Below are 15,254 nucleotides of genomic sequence, written 5' to 3'. Positions count from 1 at the left end.
GACAGCAACAGACATGTAAATCAGACGAGATGCTAACCCACTCAAGTCTGATTGGACTGGAAACATCTCCCCTTGCTTACATCTCTGACATTCTGACATGCATTTGGCAGATTTGTGATGCAGCTTCCCCAAAAACAATGCTTTTCTCACTCCTCCCTGACTCGTGTACTTGTTCTCTCGCACTGCCATATGTCATAATAGGCTGAGGCAAATCACTTCCAGCTTAGAGCAGATATAGTGATTGTATCAAAATGACCCCTAACAAGCTGTCAGCTCACATTTCATAAAGCATGCATCAGCACTGGGCAGCCTGGCATCCGTTTGGACAGTCCAGACAGGTCCTACTCAAGCCGTGTTATTTCTCTTAGTTGTCTGCCTCTCCGTGTTTCCCTGACAGTTTGACTTGTTGTCTCATACTAAATGATCGAGTGGTTTAGCAGTTTGATAGGGACTCAAGTGCAGTGTTGGACAGTCAGGAGATGTCTGCTCATTTCATCATGGACAAACAAGCCTCTCCCTCTCTCTTTATTTCTCTCTTTTCTGGTTATTAAGTCGGATCCTGCTGCTGAAATCTTCAGTTCCATAGTTACCACGTAGAGGGAGCCCGTGCGTGTTGAGAAACCAAAGCGTGGAAATGCTGAATGAGTGAGAGTGTGTGTATGAGAGAGAGAGGGAGAGAGAGAGGTGGACGAAATCAAATCGTAGGGGAGTAATAATGTCAAACAAACCAGCAGCAAGATAATCCATTCGGACTGTGCGCCAGGTTTAACAGACTCTCTTTTCGTTTTGGAGCAACTTCGGACAACTCGATGGGAACCTGATGACCCGCTGACTGCTCGGAGCTGCGCGACAAGTTGCTGTTGGGGGGGTTTAAAAAGAAGGCTCACTATTTTTAAATGGGTACAGAGAAATTTCGGGGGGCGTGGACGTGAGAGGAGCAGAAGCAGCAGCAGAGCAGCATGTTGGCTCTTGGCTCCAGTTCCAGTGTGGTGATGTGCCGCCTGGAAGAAGAAGAAGTGGTCTGCGCGTAGACGGAGCGGTTGGACGCGGAGCCCTGTGATTGTCAGGCGTCGGCTGCGGACTTTCTGTCATTTTGAAGATCTTTTGGTATTATTTGGATTTCGCTTGCTGCCGTTTTGGCGACAGAAAAGGACTTAAGGGGAAGGAGCAAGAGCTGTTAAAGGCTGCCCCGCGTAAGGAATGAAATCTGGCCACGCTACTGCTTCAATGACAGTTTCTTTTTTAAATATATTTGTTTAATGGAAACGTAATTATTGGTTAAGTGGCTGCACATAGTAAGTCACCGTGGGCTGGTAAAATCGATGATCAAGTAACGTGGCTTGAAAGCTGCCCTCAAGTAATCCCCAAGGGTTCTTCATTTGTAGTCTAAATACTGACAGGTGTTTGTCATTCAGACCGTGTCAGAAAAAGTGTTTTATTCAGTCGTTTTTTTCAGGATTTCATCCACATCAGACTTGGTTATGGTAACCAGACCTTTGGAATGGCTCGTGCACAATTATTTTGATCCAGTTATTTGCGCCTCTCACGCTCAAAGGAAACACGCGTTATATTTGACCACCTTACAATGCGTTTGAAACGCGGAATGGGAAAGCAACGATCACTTTAGCGTCTTCTTGCTCTTGAGTTGTAGCCGATTTGGCAACAGGCAAAATGACAAGCAACGGACCTGTCATCGTCTACGAGTGGCTGAAGACCCTCCAGCTTTCCCAGTATGTCGAGTCCTTTGTGGATAATGGATATGACGACCTCGAGGTTTGCAAACAAATAGGAGACCCCGACCTGGATGCCATCGGCGTCTATATCCCTCATCACAGGCAGAGGATTCACGATGCTGTGCGGAGGCTGAAGGAGGAAGCCAAAGAGACAGCCAGTGGACTGTATTTCACCCTTGAACCCATGCCACCCGCGGCCGAAATTTATAGCGGGCACCTGGTGGAGTGCGAGTCTAAACTGCGGGGATCCAAGTCTTGGACCGAGCCCATCAGTGACCGGGTTGGGCGAAACGGCGGGTACATTGGGGCGCAGAGGAACCTGACCCTGGGCAACAGGAGGGAGCTGATGATTTACCCCAAGCTCAAGCTGAAGATCATGATCAGGGATAAACTCATCAGAGATGGCATCAACCTCGCCAAGCCGCCCTACTCTAATAAGGTAAGAGGAACCCCGGTGAACTCTGTGACCTCATCAAATCAGTTAATGAAAGCACAAGATATACAGGCAATTATGCAAACACATACTTTAAATTAACCCACTTAACAAGCAATTTAGTATGATGACCACTAAAATGTAAGCTTTTCCGTTTTTGCGCCTAAATAAGTCTTATTGAATTTTGCTTCACTGCCATTATCAGGTGAAAAATTACAGCAGATTTAAGAAACTGTTCACAACAAGAGTCAAAGAAATCAGCCAAAGCCGAAAGAGTAAAGCTTTTTAAACTAAACATGGAATAAATCCTTTCCGAAAGGGTTGTTTTGTAGTGTGCCTGAGATGCTTGTGGCAAGGAAGGTCTGTCACATGTTCACATAATCTATCATTCGGTTGAAAGATTGCCCTCTGTCAGCTAAAAGGTGTTTATCATATTTCAGTGACGTGTTCAACGTCATCTAAAGAGCTGAGTCACAGGCAAATGTCAGTGTGATGCCTAAACATTTTCAGGACCATTGCACTTTGCAGAAGTGTGAGTACTTGCTGTCATTGTGAATGATGGGAGTGAAGTTGCTGCGGATCGATAAGAAGAGAGTAGAGCCTGAGGAGCTTTCACCCTGTCTGCGATTCCTTGTGGGGAGGAATTTACACCCTGATTATTAATCCACTCTGACCTAACCTGTCCCCCGACTTGCTTCGACATTCAGTGTGGGTGGATCAGCCAGACCCATGGGGCTCAGGCCTAGCTCTTTGCCTTGATGAATTGGCAGCGGGCTGTCGATTGCAGGTGCAGTAAATGAAGAGAGCCCAGCTGGGTAGGCTATTGCTGTCCGGTGAGGAGCCAGACTGAGAGGGCCTCTTGTTTTCACAGCACTGATAGTGACCTTTCTTCAGAAGTGTTTGAATCATATGCCTTACCAGCTGAGAGGCCTCCACTGAATTACTGCTGTTTTCATAGAGCAGGGCTTTTTGAGAGGAGCCACTGAAAAGGAGCAGGTCATGTGATCTGTATTCTTTTTCTGTCTAAGGCTCTGAACAGCTAAGAACTGACCTGACACTGCACGGGCATCTTTAGAGGTCTGTTCCGTCGTAACATCAGGCTTGTTAACTTGTCAGCAGAACAGGCAAATCAGATGCTCGCTGCTGAACTATTACAACTGAATTATTTAACTTTGTGGTCGCCAGGGACTTCCACACTTGATTTAGCCACTTTTGAGCCTGTTGATTAAGTATTTTGAGATGTTGAGTGAGCCTGAAGAATTAAGGCAGAAACAAGTGCAATGAGTTTGCTCTGAAAATGTGTGGATTTGTAGTAAGTCTTCATGCTTCTAAGGGCCTCTGTATTTCTAAAAATCCTGGTCATGGCTTGCAAATTTATTTGAGGGTGTGTTCCCAATAACGTTTTTTATTATCTAGTTCCAGTCAGACTGAAAATAATCCTGAAGCTACAGAGTTGTGAAAATGTTGATGACTATTTCTGGCTTAACACATGCGTCTACCGTTTATTTTGTAGGATCTAAACTTTGGTATCATGCTCGGTATTCAGTATTTGCTCGCTCCCAAATTGGCTTTTTGAAATTGACAACAGTTTTGTATTTTGCATGCTTTGTAAGCTCATTTTGTCCGTTTAACCATTTTGGCTAACTGCGAATCCCACAGAGATTTGGGATTTGTGAGGGATTAACTGTCAGACTCGGCCTGAAACAAAGTGTCGATTCCAGAGGGTTAAACTATCTTTCCATTTGAAGGCTGTATTTATTTAGAGCCGGAGCTCTGGCATTGAAGCTTTTGAGGGGAATGGGCAGGTCAAGGTCTTTCTGCTCTTTCTGTGTGTGCGCGTGTCTATGTGCATATGTGTAGCCCTGCAGTTTCGAGTTGGCTCCAGCACAGTTCTTTTTTTCTTTTTTTTTTTTTCTTTTTTTTTTCCCTCCTCCACATTAGGAGTGAGAGGAGTGTGGGACATGGAGCTGTGACCAGCTGATAGAGTTTGACTGACTGAGCTGTGATTGGTCTGTAGATATCTCTCCTCGCCCTGCCCTTGAGATGAGATGTCATCCCCAGTGGAGACTGAGACCAGCGATACAGACATAGGGCAATTACAGGACACACAATGTCAATCTCAAGGGATGGTCATTGTGTAGCATAACCAAGATCTCCATCCACATTTAAACCGTCCTCGGATTTTCATGAACCATGGCCCGTGGGTACTTTGCAAGCAAAACCATAGGCGATATAGGCACCGAGATTCATAAATCCTCTCTAGTGTGTGCTGAATGTTTTCGTGGGAGACAACCCATTATCAAACAATTCACTGTAAGGGCTCTGCTGGGTGTAATAAATACCCGTGATCCTTATCAAGGCCGCGGAGACCTCTTGTCTGAGAGAGAGAATATTATTTCTTATGATGTAAACAAACACTTGTGCCGTCGGTTGCACATTTCTCGATTTCTCATCGGGGAACAAAGCAAGCGGCGAAGATGCTGCCGCCAGTTTTCTGGTTGTTGAATGCACAGCAGTTATGGAGTTAATGTTCATTGTTTTGGTTGAAAGATTGTGAGACGTTGATGGAATAATACAGATTATCATTTCTGATGATCTGACTTGTACGTGTTTAATTGCTGCTTTGTTTTGCTTCCAGTAAGGGGCGCAGCACATGTGGACAGGATACAGGCAGCTGACATGCTTACATCCATACAGCTGTAATACCAAAACGGGGGGAGGTGTGTGTGTGTGTGTGTGTGGGGGGGGTGCATTGATGTACAACTACAGTATTTGAGGACATTTGAAGATTTTGTTTACCTGTTCTTTTTCCTTTTTGCACAAGAAAAATAATTGCAGTAAGCAAATACAGTATTTACCTAAATTTCCCCCATTGTGTCCAGTTGCTCTATTTTCTAATCCAGTTCTTTTAACATAATTTCTTAAATTTCTCAACCATACTGGATATTTCGTGTTGAAGCGTATGGCGCCTTTTCAGCAAGAAAATTTTTCAATATTGATGTACCGGCCGCTCGGTGCCAAGTTATGAAGATGTGTTCTCATGCTGATCTCATCCAGAGGCTGCTGCTTTCAGCATCAGCAGACATAGTCAGTCATAATAGCGCCTCTTTGTTAGCGCTGTGTGTCAGGAGGAAGCAGAAGCTAAACACTGGGAGATTCTCCATTGTTTGTATGGAAGCTGATGGAGCCACATGTCCTTTCACTACTGGTCTGTTTTGCATTCCCAATTTCCGTCCATTGAAACAAACTGCGGAGGCAAGTGTCCAGCATTGTGCTGATGGGTGGATGATTTTAAAAAATACAAAAAAAACCTTGGTATCATTCAGAGAAAGATAGTTGTAAATAGATGGGCACATTGTTTTTGAATTCTGGTGAAGGCTTGGTGGGCGTTTTTTGGTCAGGAACGGGCTGTCAAGTTGTGGGGGAAAGTTAGCTCTGTCTGACCCCACAGAACAGCTGATCACATGTAGCGGGTGCCACAAGTGACAGGCCTGCAGCCTAACTGGCCTTAAGAATGTAAGAGAGGCAGCAGGCCATTAGAGGTGTGGGGTGGTGCTAAAGAAAAAAGAGAGATGGCCTTTAAGAGGAAGTTCATCTTACATGACAAACACTCACCTCACTTCCTGTTTCTGTACTCTTATCTCTGTTATTATCCCAACACTCTCACACAGCAGGAAATTTGAGTTCTGTTTAAGGTGACTGCCTGTTGGCCCGCTGTGGCCGTTGATGGCCCTCGGGCTTCACTGGAAAGCTGCCAAGATCTGGTGGGAAAAAAAAACTAAAAAATGTTAATGAATCATCAGCGCTGTCAGATCATATACATTTACCGGCCAACTGCCAAATGCGGTTAAGACACAGAATTTGGCTTGCATAAAGAAAAGAAAAAAACAAAAACTGGCACAGATTTCCAGTTAAGCTCCCATGCTATGTAGCTGCTACTCTATCCCATAATGAAAAATATGTGCAAGGAAGACTATTAATTTGACATTTTTCCCAAATGAGGACCCTTTTCATCACACAAGTGAATGCTTTTGTAGTTTTTGTTTTTTTTCCCTGCGGAATACTTTCAATCTTTGTTCATCAGGCTAAGACAGGCTTTTTCCCGCAATGAAGGCGAAAGCCTCGGGTTTGTCTGTGTTCTGCTGAAAGCACTGTTTGCTCAGTTCTTATTAAAAGCTCCTTAAAGGCATAATCAACCAAGGACTCATAAAGGGGAAGTCATAAAGAAGTCAAGGACCCACTCTATTGTCCTGAGAGGACAGAGAAAGTTAATTAGCAGAGTGAGTTCCTCTTAACATTATATAGCGTGTCAGGGTTATATGATTGCTCACATTCCCAGCAGAGTGAAAAGGACTTATATGCACTCCTATAGTTGCTCCTTTTGTAAACAACTCATGTTTGGAGACCTCTATAAGAGTCTATGTAAAGCTTAAACTGAACGCATCACTTTCAGTTCCTCTTCAAATCAGTTTGATAAGCAGATTGATGGCGATCACACAGACCTTTTCACCTCACAGTGTGTGCCCTGCTGGATCAAAACACAAAGCTGTCATGTTGATCTCGTCTAGACGATAAAACAGGCTGCACACCTTGAGTCTTCTTCTGGATCTTGCAGTCGAGTAGTCTTCTTTTTTCCTCATCTTGTATTTTAGACGGCCTATTGATTCAAGCTCATGTGATCATCTTCCCATTTGTAAAAACTGCTGTGTGCAATAACTCATGAGAAATTTAGCACATCGTACGGTCTTGCTCTGCCATTCAGCCAAAAGCAATACCTGCAAAAGCAGTTCAGTCCAGTATTTTGAGAAACGTTATCACTGCAAAGAGATATCCGTTCGCTGGATGGGTTTCAACTTTTTGTACTGTGAATCAGAGAGCTTCTGTCTGTCCCTCTGTCAGAAATGCTGAACCACCCATCTCCTGGGAGCATGAGCAAATGTGGGAAAGCAGAATTTACACTATATATGCAGCTGGCAGTCTCATTTTAGCAGGAAGGAGCGAGAAGAGCTTGTTCCTACTGTGCCGTTTCTCACATGATCAGCTAAATTTTAAGCCACTTTTTTCCCTCTCTCTCCAGCTACATGAACTTGATGTAAGCTTGAGACTTACAATTCAACAGAAACACACTGAACATTCTCCAATTAACAGGAGTCGTCATCAATGATAATCTCAACATTTAGACCTTCAGTTGGTGTTGAAGGATTGGATTTCTGTCCTCTGCTTTAAGGCCCTCCTCTTCAGTCTTCTGAGATGTGTTGTATTTAAGTAACATGTGGAGATGTGCAGTATATATGTATCACTTAAAGTTATGCAGTCATGGTAACAGCTTTAAATAAAGCAGGCCTCGCTGCCATCAGGGCCATTTCATTTTCCACAGTGTGCTGGGGAACGGGTCCTGATGACACACATTCATGACAGATGCATTATCGGAGCTATTCTGGTCCAAGGTTCAGCTTCCCAACAGCATGTCCAGATGACATGCATACTATGTTACCTGCATCGGGAAAAGATTGCCAGCTGCATTATAAATACTAAAGTATGTTTGGCTTCTTTTTAGACTCCACTTTCTACCTTTTAGTTTGCACGTTTGCAAACTTACTGATTTCGTATACTTAATTTTTGCTTTTAGCGTCAATAAAAGTCTTACTGCTTGAGTCTAATGGGAGTGTTAAAACTGCATTTTTAGCTGTACTGCAGAAACCTCATTAATAGTGACTGTTTAAGCCAGGTGGGAGAAAGAGACTTTATTTACATGCAAAGTTTGACTTGGGGATTAAAAGAAAATGTCTTAGCACTTTTGGATCCAAGCCTTTAAAGCTTCCATATAATTTATGGTTTTGTGCACATAAGGCAGATTCATTGTCAGCCACAGCAAACAGAAACTACATGCTCGGTTACTACTGTAACACATTTCTTCTCCACGTCTTTCTCGGTGCTGTGCAAATGCAAAATGCACTAACAGCTTCTTGCTTGCATCCAAAACGTGTGCAGAAGCATAAAGGAAATCCTAACGTAAGAGCACCCTGTTGTGTTTGCAGTATATGTGCACAATAAATGACCCCGTAGTCCTGACAATGAAGATATCAAGCGCCCCCCCCCCCCCAATCTCCCCAACAGGATGGCAAGACAAGAGAGATGACAAGAGAGCAGGCCGGAGCATCTGTCTGTGTCAGGATCCAGATTGCACTCGCTTGCAAATCAACATGAGCGCACATGTTTTCTATCCCTCTACATCTCTATTTTCCACACACTCATTGCTACAATCAAAGTGGTTGCCTCACAAGGGGTGAATTTTCTTATAAAAAGTGACAAATGTTACTAGAAATGCACAACCACACTGTTGGATATTAAGTGCAATCTAGGGCTGTCACTCATCTCAAGTACTGATTTTTACTGTAATGTCCTAGGTGGTCGTGTGTGACCTATAGTCCTTGGAAAAAGAGCTAATTATCCAGGACTCCCACACAACTACGAACCAGAAGATCACACACTAAAAGAGCTGTGTTAAAAAGTTACTATGGAGACTAACAGAATGATATTTAAACATTAAACCAGATGTTTCATCCTGTAATCTCTGTAATACATTGCCAGGAATGGCAGGTTTAAATGGCAAACACAGAGGTTGGGATTATCACAGTAATGCAATAATTCTATCTGCAAAACGAGCGCTCCATATATTTAAATGTTGCTCAAGCTTTTGGTTAAGCTGCTTTCTCGTAACACTGGTGTTTCTGAAAGTTAAAATTCATAAAGCTGAAGGGGGGCAGTTCAGCAATGAATAAGCTACAGTTTGGTAAATCTGTATTTTATCAACTGGTTCCTAGAAGTTAAATCTAATGGAGAATTATGATAGGAGTCCCAGTAATGACTATTTTTAAAGTTTGCCACTGCAGTAGCTTGCTTTGCCCAATCAGCAGTCCGTAATCCAAACATCACATTTAAAATTCCAAAAAGCTGCAAATCCTTTCTTTAGAGAAACTGAACATAGAAAAATGGATTTTAGATAAATGGATAACTGCCAGCTAATGATTCATATCACATGTGCTTATTATTTTCAGTTCATGGCTTAGTCATTTTCATCAAATAGTGAATCCCGACCTCTTTCAGCAGTGATTTCAGATGTTGACTGTTTCAGTTTTAGAAAGGAGTTAAATCAATCTGTTGATAAAACTGTCAGTTTTTAATCAATTTATTTGCAGTTTTTTTTTTAAAAATTGGCTCATCAAATTCAAATAGCAGTTTTCAACTAACCTTTATCAGTGCTGATAATCTGGATGGGTGTGCATATGAGCTGCAACAGTGGGGGGGGGAAAGAGACTTGGACATGAAATTTCTTTTCATGAGCCCTGCTCTGCTCCTTTAGAACATGTGACATAGGGCAACACGACTACAATGTTCTAACTGGATAAAATAATCCTCTTTCCTATGAAGAAGAAGCTGTTAAGGATGAACAATGACTGTATTCCTTGCTAAGCACGTGGCTCAGACGTGCATCATAAATCAGAATGATGAAGGTTGAGAAATGTGGTATCTTACTAATGTTAACTGCATCTTAGTGGGTGGATTTCCTTAAGCAGGGTGCAGTTTTGGGTGGGTTAAAGCCCTACTACCTGCAACAGAGCTTAATTGTCTCACATGTAGCTACAACTTGGCTCATGTCAGCCCATATTATCTTGGACTGTGTTTAAAGGATGTAATGCAGGGGTGTAGAGAGACAAGTAAGGCATGATAGCAGTGACTGTGAGTGTTAGAGAGACAGACAGGAGTGTGTATAATTACCTTGTCTGAAGCTGCTGCCAGCTAGGTGTATGGAACGCAGCGCAACCAACCCTCAGTCACCCTCCCCTCACCCCTCTACCTCTAATTGGTCCATTTCCAAGGCATGAGGGCAGGGCTGTGCTGAAAGCTTTGATCACGGAGACCACACCAGTGTAGATACGTCCCTACCTGAGTGCTTTTGTAGTGGCTGTGCCTGGCAGGGGATTAAGCCATTCTGAACCCACTGAGTGTCTGTCTGCCTGTCTTGCTCTGGCTTCCCTGCGGCTTTACATACCTGAATCTGAACTCTAATTACCTGGCATTTTACTACATTCCTCAAATACACCCACGCAAGGACACTCAAATGCGTACTGTGTATTGTAGCTCTTGTTTTAACACCCCCCCCCCCAAAAAAAAAAAAAAAAATTTCATAGGTACACTCTAGTCTTGTGTGCTTTGCTGCTTTTGATATTGAAAGCACTTGTGGCTTTTACAGCACATTCTGAAACGAATGAGTCTGGCTTTTGTGTAATTGTTCTTTTTCTTTGCCTATATAAACAGAGCTCAGTTTCCGAGAAATTGTCCTATGCATGTGTTGTTTCTTACAGGAGACTAAACAACAAAGCATTCTGATGTGTAGAAAACTAACATATACAATTAATATGCCATTAATTAGTGCATGAAGCAACATTTTCTTTGCTGTTTAATTAATTTTCATTGAGCGAAGGTTAAGCTGACTCTAGCAGTTCTGCCCAAATGGGATGCTGCCAACTAGTCAAACTCATTAGTACGTCAATCCAGACATGCTCGGTAAGGAAGAGTTCATCACACTAATTGTTGGTTTTTGACCTCCGTGTGCGTTAGAGTTAATAGTTCTATTCATTAAGTGTCAATCACTTGCATGGAAAGAAGACATTCCACTGTAGCGTCTTACAGGCAGTTTACACTCACCATTGTTGTCCTTGTGCACGTTGCACATGCCAGAAGTTACGTCATCACTGTTGGCGCATGGTGCTGTTTCAGCTTGTTGCACACTTTTCAGCTTTTGTATTCTGCAGCAAGACTGGAGGCACGAGTCTGCCATTAGGTCAGTTTGTATAAGGAGTACAGGGGTTTTTGGATTGCAAAAAGAGACTGATAGAACAGTCGTGGTCAGACGTCATCCATTGGTTTCTGATGTTTCGTTCTGGAGCCTCAGCATTTTCACTGTCACCATCTTGGTTTAGAAAAATAAAACCAAAACTGTAACAAGGAGGGGCAGGTCTGACTGTAAAACTTGGTGGTTTCAGAAATGAGGATTGCTCATTGGCTAACAACTTCTGACTGGCAAGTCATTAGCCAATGAGCAAGATTTACAAGCTATAATTCAATAGACTCAAAAATGAGTGCCTGAGTGCATCGCCAGAAAAGTGTTTAGAGGTCCAGTCAGAAAAGAAGTTTCTCAGACTTCAAAAGGATCTGAAGTTTTTTGGCACTTGGTGGCCTTCTGTCACAGGGCGAGAGGCGGGGTACGACCTGGACAGGTCGCCAGTCTATCGCAGGGCTAACACAGAGACAGACAATGATTCGCACTTTACATGCTTTGCAAGATGTTGCATTTTAAGTTTCTGCAAAGAGAAATGTGCAGATTCAATCCTGTCATTTTAATCTTGCACCAAAAGAGGGTTAACTCTACACGTAGGTATTTATTGTGCGTGAAAAGTATTTTTGTGAAATGGCTTAACATTCTGGTTTTTCCTTAACCTTATCAGAGTAAATCATGTTCCCAAGGAATATTTTTCTCTCATTTTGATGCTGCTGATGATGCCTTTTTGCCTGACGTGCACTCTAATGGGAGCTTCATGTGCTGTGGGTCAACAGCATAACCACAGTTTTCTTGTTAGCAGCTCTTTTAAAGAAGGCTTTGCCAAACCAACCACTGTTTACTTTAATAGCCCTTCAGAATTCTTTCCAAAAAAGAAACATGCCTCAGTGTTCACCGATCCTGCTGTATTTTAGGTGAGTTAATGGGGTTGACATTCAGAGGTTGGTCCCATCATCTGAAGAGCTAAGAACATTCTAACCTCAGCTTAACTCTGTAAAAGGTAAACGTGGTCTTAAGTCTTCTATGAACAAAGTTAGGAGAAAACTTGCCTTAACTTGATTTAGCTTCATTTTTAAATGCATCCATCTGAAACCATGTCTTTATTGCAGCTGACCTGATGTGGCTGCTACTGAAAGGCAAAAGCTTGTGTAACCAGTCAGCTTTCTGATAGTCAGCTTTGTTTTAAAGAGGATTAGACTCGTTTTTTTTCCCAACACGGAGGACTTTGAAGAAATATTACAACACAGAAGCTTGTGGAGAGCATTTGAATAATGGAGTTTTATAGCAAGAAAAGTACAGACTAATGAGAAGGAGAGCCAAAGACGGGATGGATATGAATATTTCCAGATTCCTCTCACGACACTGACCCCTGTGTGGTAACAGCAGACTGATAATGTGCCCCGAACGGGCAGCAATCACAGCGGCATGAGAAACGGTCATCAATCTGGTATCTTACCTCTTTGCTGTGAATCAGTGCTGATGTCATACACAAAAGCCAAACAATAAACAGGCCAACTGACAAGTCCTCATCCAAACCTAAGTGCTGGGGTCATGCATCGCACGTTTTCTCTGCTCCGCCAAACATCCTCACCCAGTTTCACTTCATTCTCACTTTCTTTCAGACAGTGCAGACAGGCTGAAATACAAATAGACAGACTGGCAGATCTGTCAAACCAAAAGAGAGGAAGAGATAAAGACAGACAGTTGGTCTGACAGGCGGACAAACCGGCACTTTTAGACCGACAGAAAAACTGGAATATACAGAGAGACAAGCTTGATTGACAGGGAGCTAAAATATGTGACGGGCATCTTGAGTCATTAAGAGTATTCTCTCATTTGAGACTTTTTAATGGAACCCCACTGCTCTCCTACCCATGCATATAACAAATTATATTTACAAGAAACTGTATTCATCAGCATTTGCAGCTTTGAGTATGAGGCAGTTACACTGATTTCATACAAGAATGAGTGCTGAAGTTAGAATTTATGGTGAATGAGGGAAGTGTTTATCTATCAGAGAACAAAGTTATTAGTGTGGAAACGGCATGTTTTACATAATTTTGTCACCTGATTTAAAAAAAACATTTTCAGATGGGGAAATGTAGCACCGTTAACCCCCCCACCCCCACCCCCACCCCCTTTGGGACCATACACCTACTCTCCCTCAGATTTTCATATGGTAGTAATTGTGAGCCTGTAGGAAATGTATGCTTTGGATTACATCGCAGCATGGGAACATTTTGTTTTGATCGGTTCTCAGGCGAACGGTATTGTGATGTCAGTGTTATGGTCACTTAGCTTTGTCCGCGGCCTAGAGAAGAAACTGCCCCCCCCCCCCACTTATGAGAACACACTGCCAGTTCAGAACAATGGACTTCAAGATTGGGGTTTATTCTCCCAGCAGCCTCTGCATCTCTAATCCCTGTCCACTCCATTTATGAGACTGCTAAATGCGAGTCCACCCACCTACCCCTCAAGTGCTCCTGACCCTCCCTCCCCTAAAACGAGCGATGCCACAACTTCACCTGGTTTTGGTAAAACTTAGGAACAAAACCTGCAGGAATTTTAAGTGTCAGCTACTTACTAGGAACTTCTGTCCTTCAGATCTTTATGTGAAACAGGTACATTATAAGATTAGATTACATTGCTAATACTTCCCAGAACATGACAAAAAGCCTTTACTGATTCCAGTGGCAGTCACTCTTTGGCTTGTTTGGAAGGAAGACTACAATGCTGCACTGGAAGTTTAGGGTAGGGATTATGTGTGGAGGCTGCCTTCATTGTCATGCAGGAATCCCACAGCCTAAGTTTATATCAATTGTTATGTAAAGCGGCCATTGAAATTGTATAATCTGCTTTCAATCGAGTTTCTGATTTGGACATTATGTTGAAATGATACAGAGAAAAGTTAAAGGAAGACATGTGAAAGTATGTTACCATTTTCCCCCATCCTTTGAGTACAATGCACTTGCACACAAACTACCCCTTCCTTTCTTTTCCATCATCAGATGTATACTTCTGTAGAAGAAGCCATTCTTGTCCCGCCCCCACAACAGATAAATGCAGGGCAGTCTTAAACATGTTTGTCTAGAAATCAAAGCCACTTTTCACTTCCATGATCATTACCCTGCAAAATCACAACAGAGTGCACAAAGATCAAGCATTCTTGTTGATTACGACGAGGCGTCTCCTGTAATTCTAATCAGGATATTGATGATGAGCCCTCTTCACTTAGGAGGCTTGAAGAGGGTTTTGTCTTGAAATGGCATTATGTCTTCAGAGGCTCAGACTCGGATGCATTCTGCACACTGCAGTCACGCTAGCAATGTTTTTATACCTCAAGGGAGAACATTTAAAAACTGTTCTGTACTGATTTTAGTAACTTTACTAGAAATTCTGATTGATTTTTGTTGTCTTTTTCTTGATTAAGTTCCGTAATGACTACTTCTGTAGACAGAATAATAGTAATTAATATTCAATTCAATTCCATTTTAGTTAAATAGCACCAATTCACACCAATTTCTCATCTCTAGGTGCTTTTATATTGTAAGGTAAAGATCTTACAACATCATAAAGAAACCTCAACACAATCCCCTCTGAACAAACCTCCTGCAAAACCAGGCACAGGGAGGGGCAGCCAGCAGAGAGAACTGGAGTTTAATAATTGGTAATGATTAAATACAGTACAAGTCTAAACAGAGTGAAAAGACACTGTATATTAAGAAAAGGAAATATAGTAATGTCATATATGAAATACTGATAATTTGTATAATTGCATTTCATGTTTTCCTAATGCAAAATTTTCTCATTAGGAAACAAACACTGCAGTTAGAAATTGGCACATAAGACTAATGGCTATTTCGATGCTCTGGCTTTTTATGACTGTCTCTGTTAGACATTTAAAACACTGCTGACCCAGTTTTAGTCTGAGAACTCCTGGTTTGTATTTCAGTCCGGATGGGCAAAAGCAGAGTCTTTGGAAACGGAGAAAAAGAGACACCTTATTTCAGACACAGACTCCCACATTCACCTCCTGACTGGGCCTCTTAGGTCACCGTGTGCTGTTCCCTTATTCATCATGCCCTTATCACATGGCCCTTTTTCGGGAATTAAACAAAGACATCAGTACCAGTGGTTAATTCAACATGGATAATGAATTTTCTGACCTTGCTGTCAATGCTGCACACTTTAATTTATGCATCTACTGTCTACACTGACAGGTTCTTATTACCAGTGATGTGACAAT

General features: G+C 42.4%; 1 protein-coding gene across 2 annotated transcripts in view; it reads left to right on the top strand.

Annotated features, from left to right (window-relative positions):
* Nucleotides 1-1,000: 1,000 nt before the first annotated feature.
* sash1a (SAM and SH3 domain containing 1a) overlaps nt 1,001-15,254 on the top strand; it is a 170,271-nt gene continuing 156,017 nt past the window's right edge. For both annotated transcript variants that reach the window (XM_085371920.1, XM_085371919.1), the window contains exon 1: nt 1,001-2,172. In XM_085371920.1, the coding sequence (XP_085228046.1) occupies nt 1,672-2,172 (501 nt within the window). In that variant the 5' untranslated portion in view covers nt 1,001-1,671. The remainder of the gene's footprint in view (nt 2,173-15,254) is intronic.

This window comes from Diplotaxodon limnothrissa, linkage group LG15 (genome assembly GCF_057381915.1).
Source record: "Diplotaxodon limnothrissa isolate DT_005_m linkage group LG15, D_limnothrissa_male_GT1.1, whole genome shotgun sequence".
NCBI lineage: Eukaryota > Metazoa > Chordata > Actinopteri > Cichliformes > Cichlidae > Diplotaxodon > Diplotaxodon limnothrissa.
This window is presented reverse-complemented; position numbering and strand designations above follow the sequence as displayed.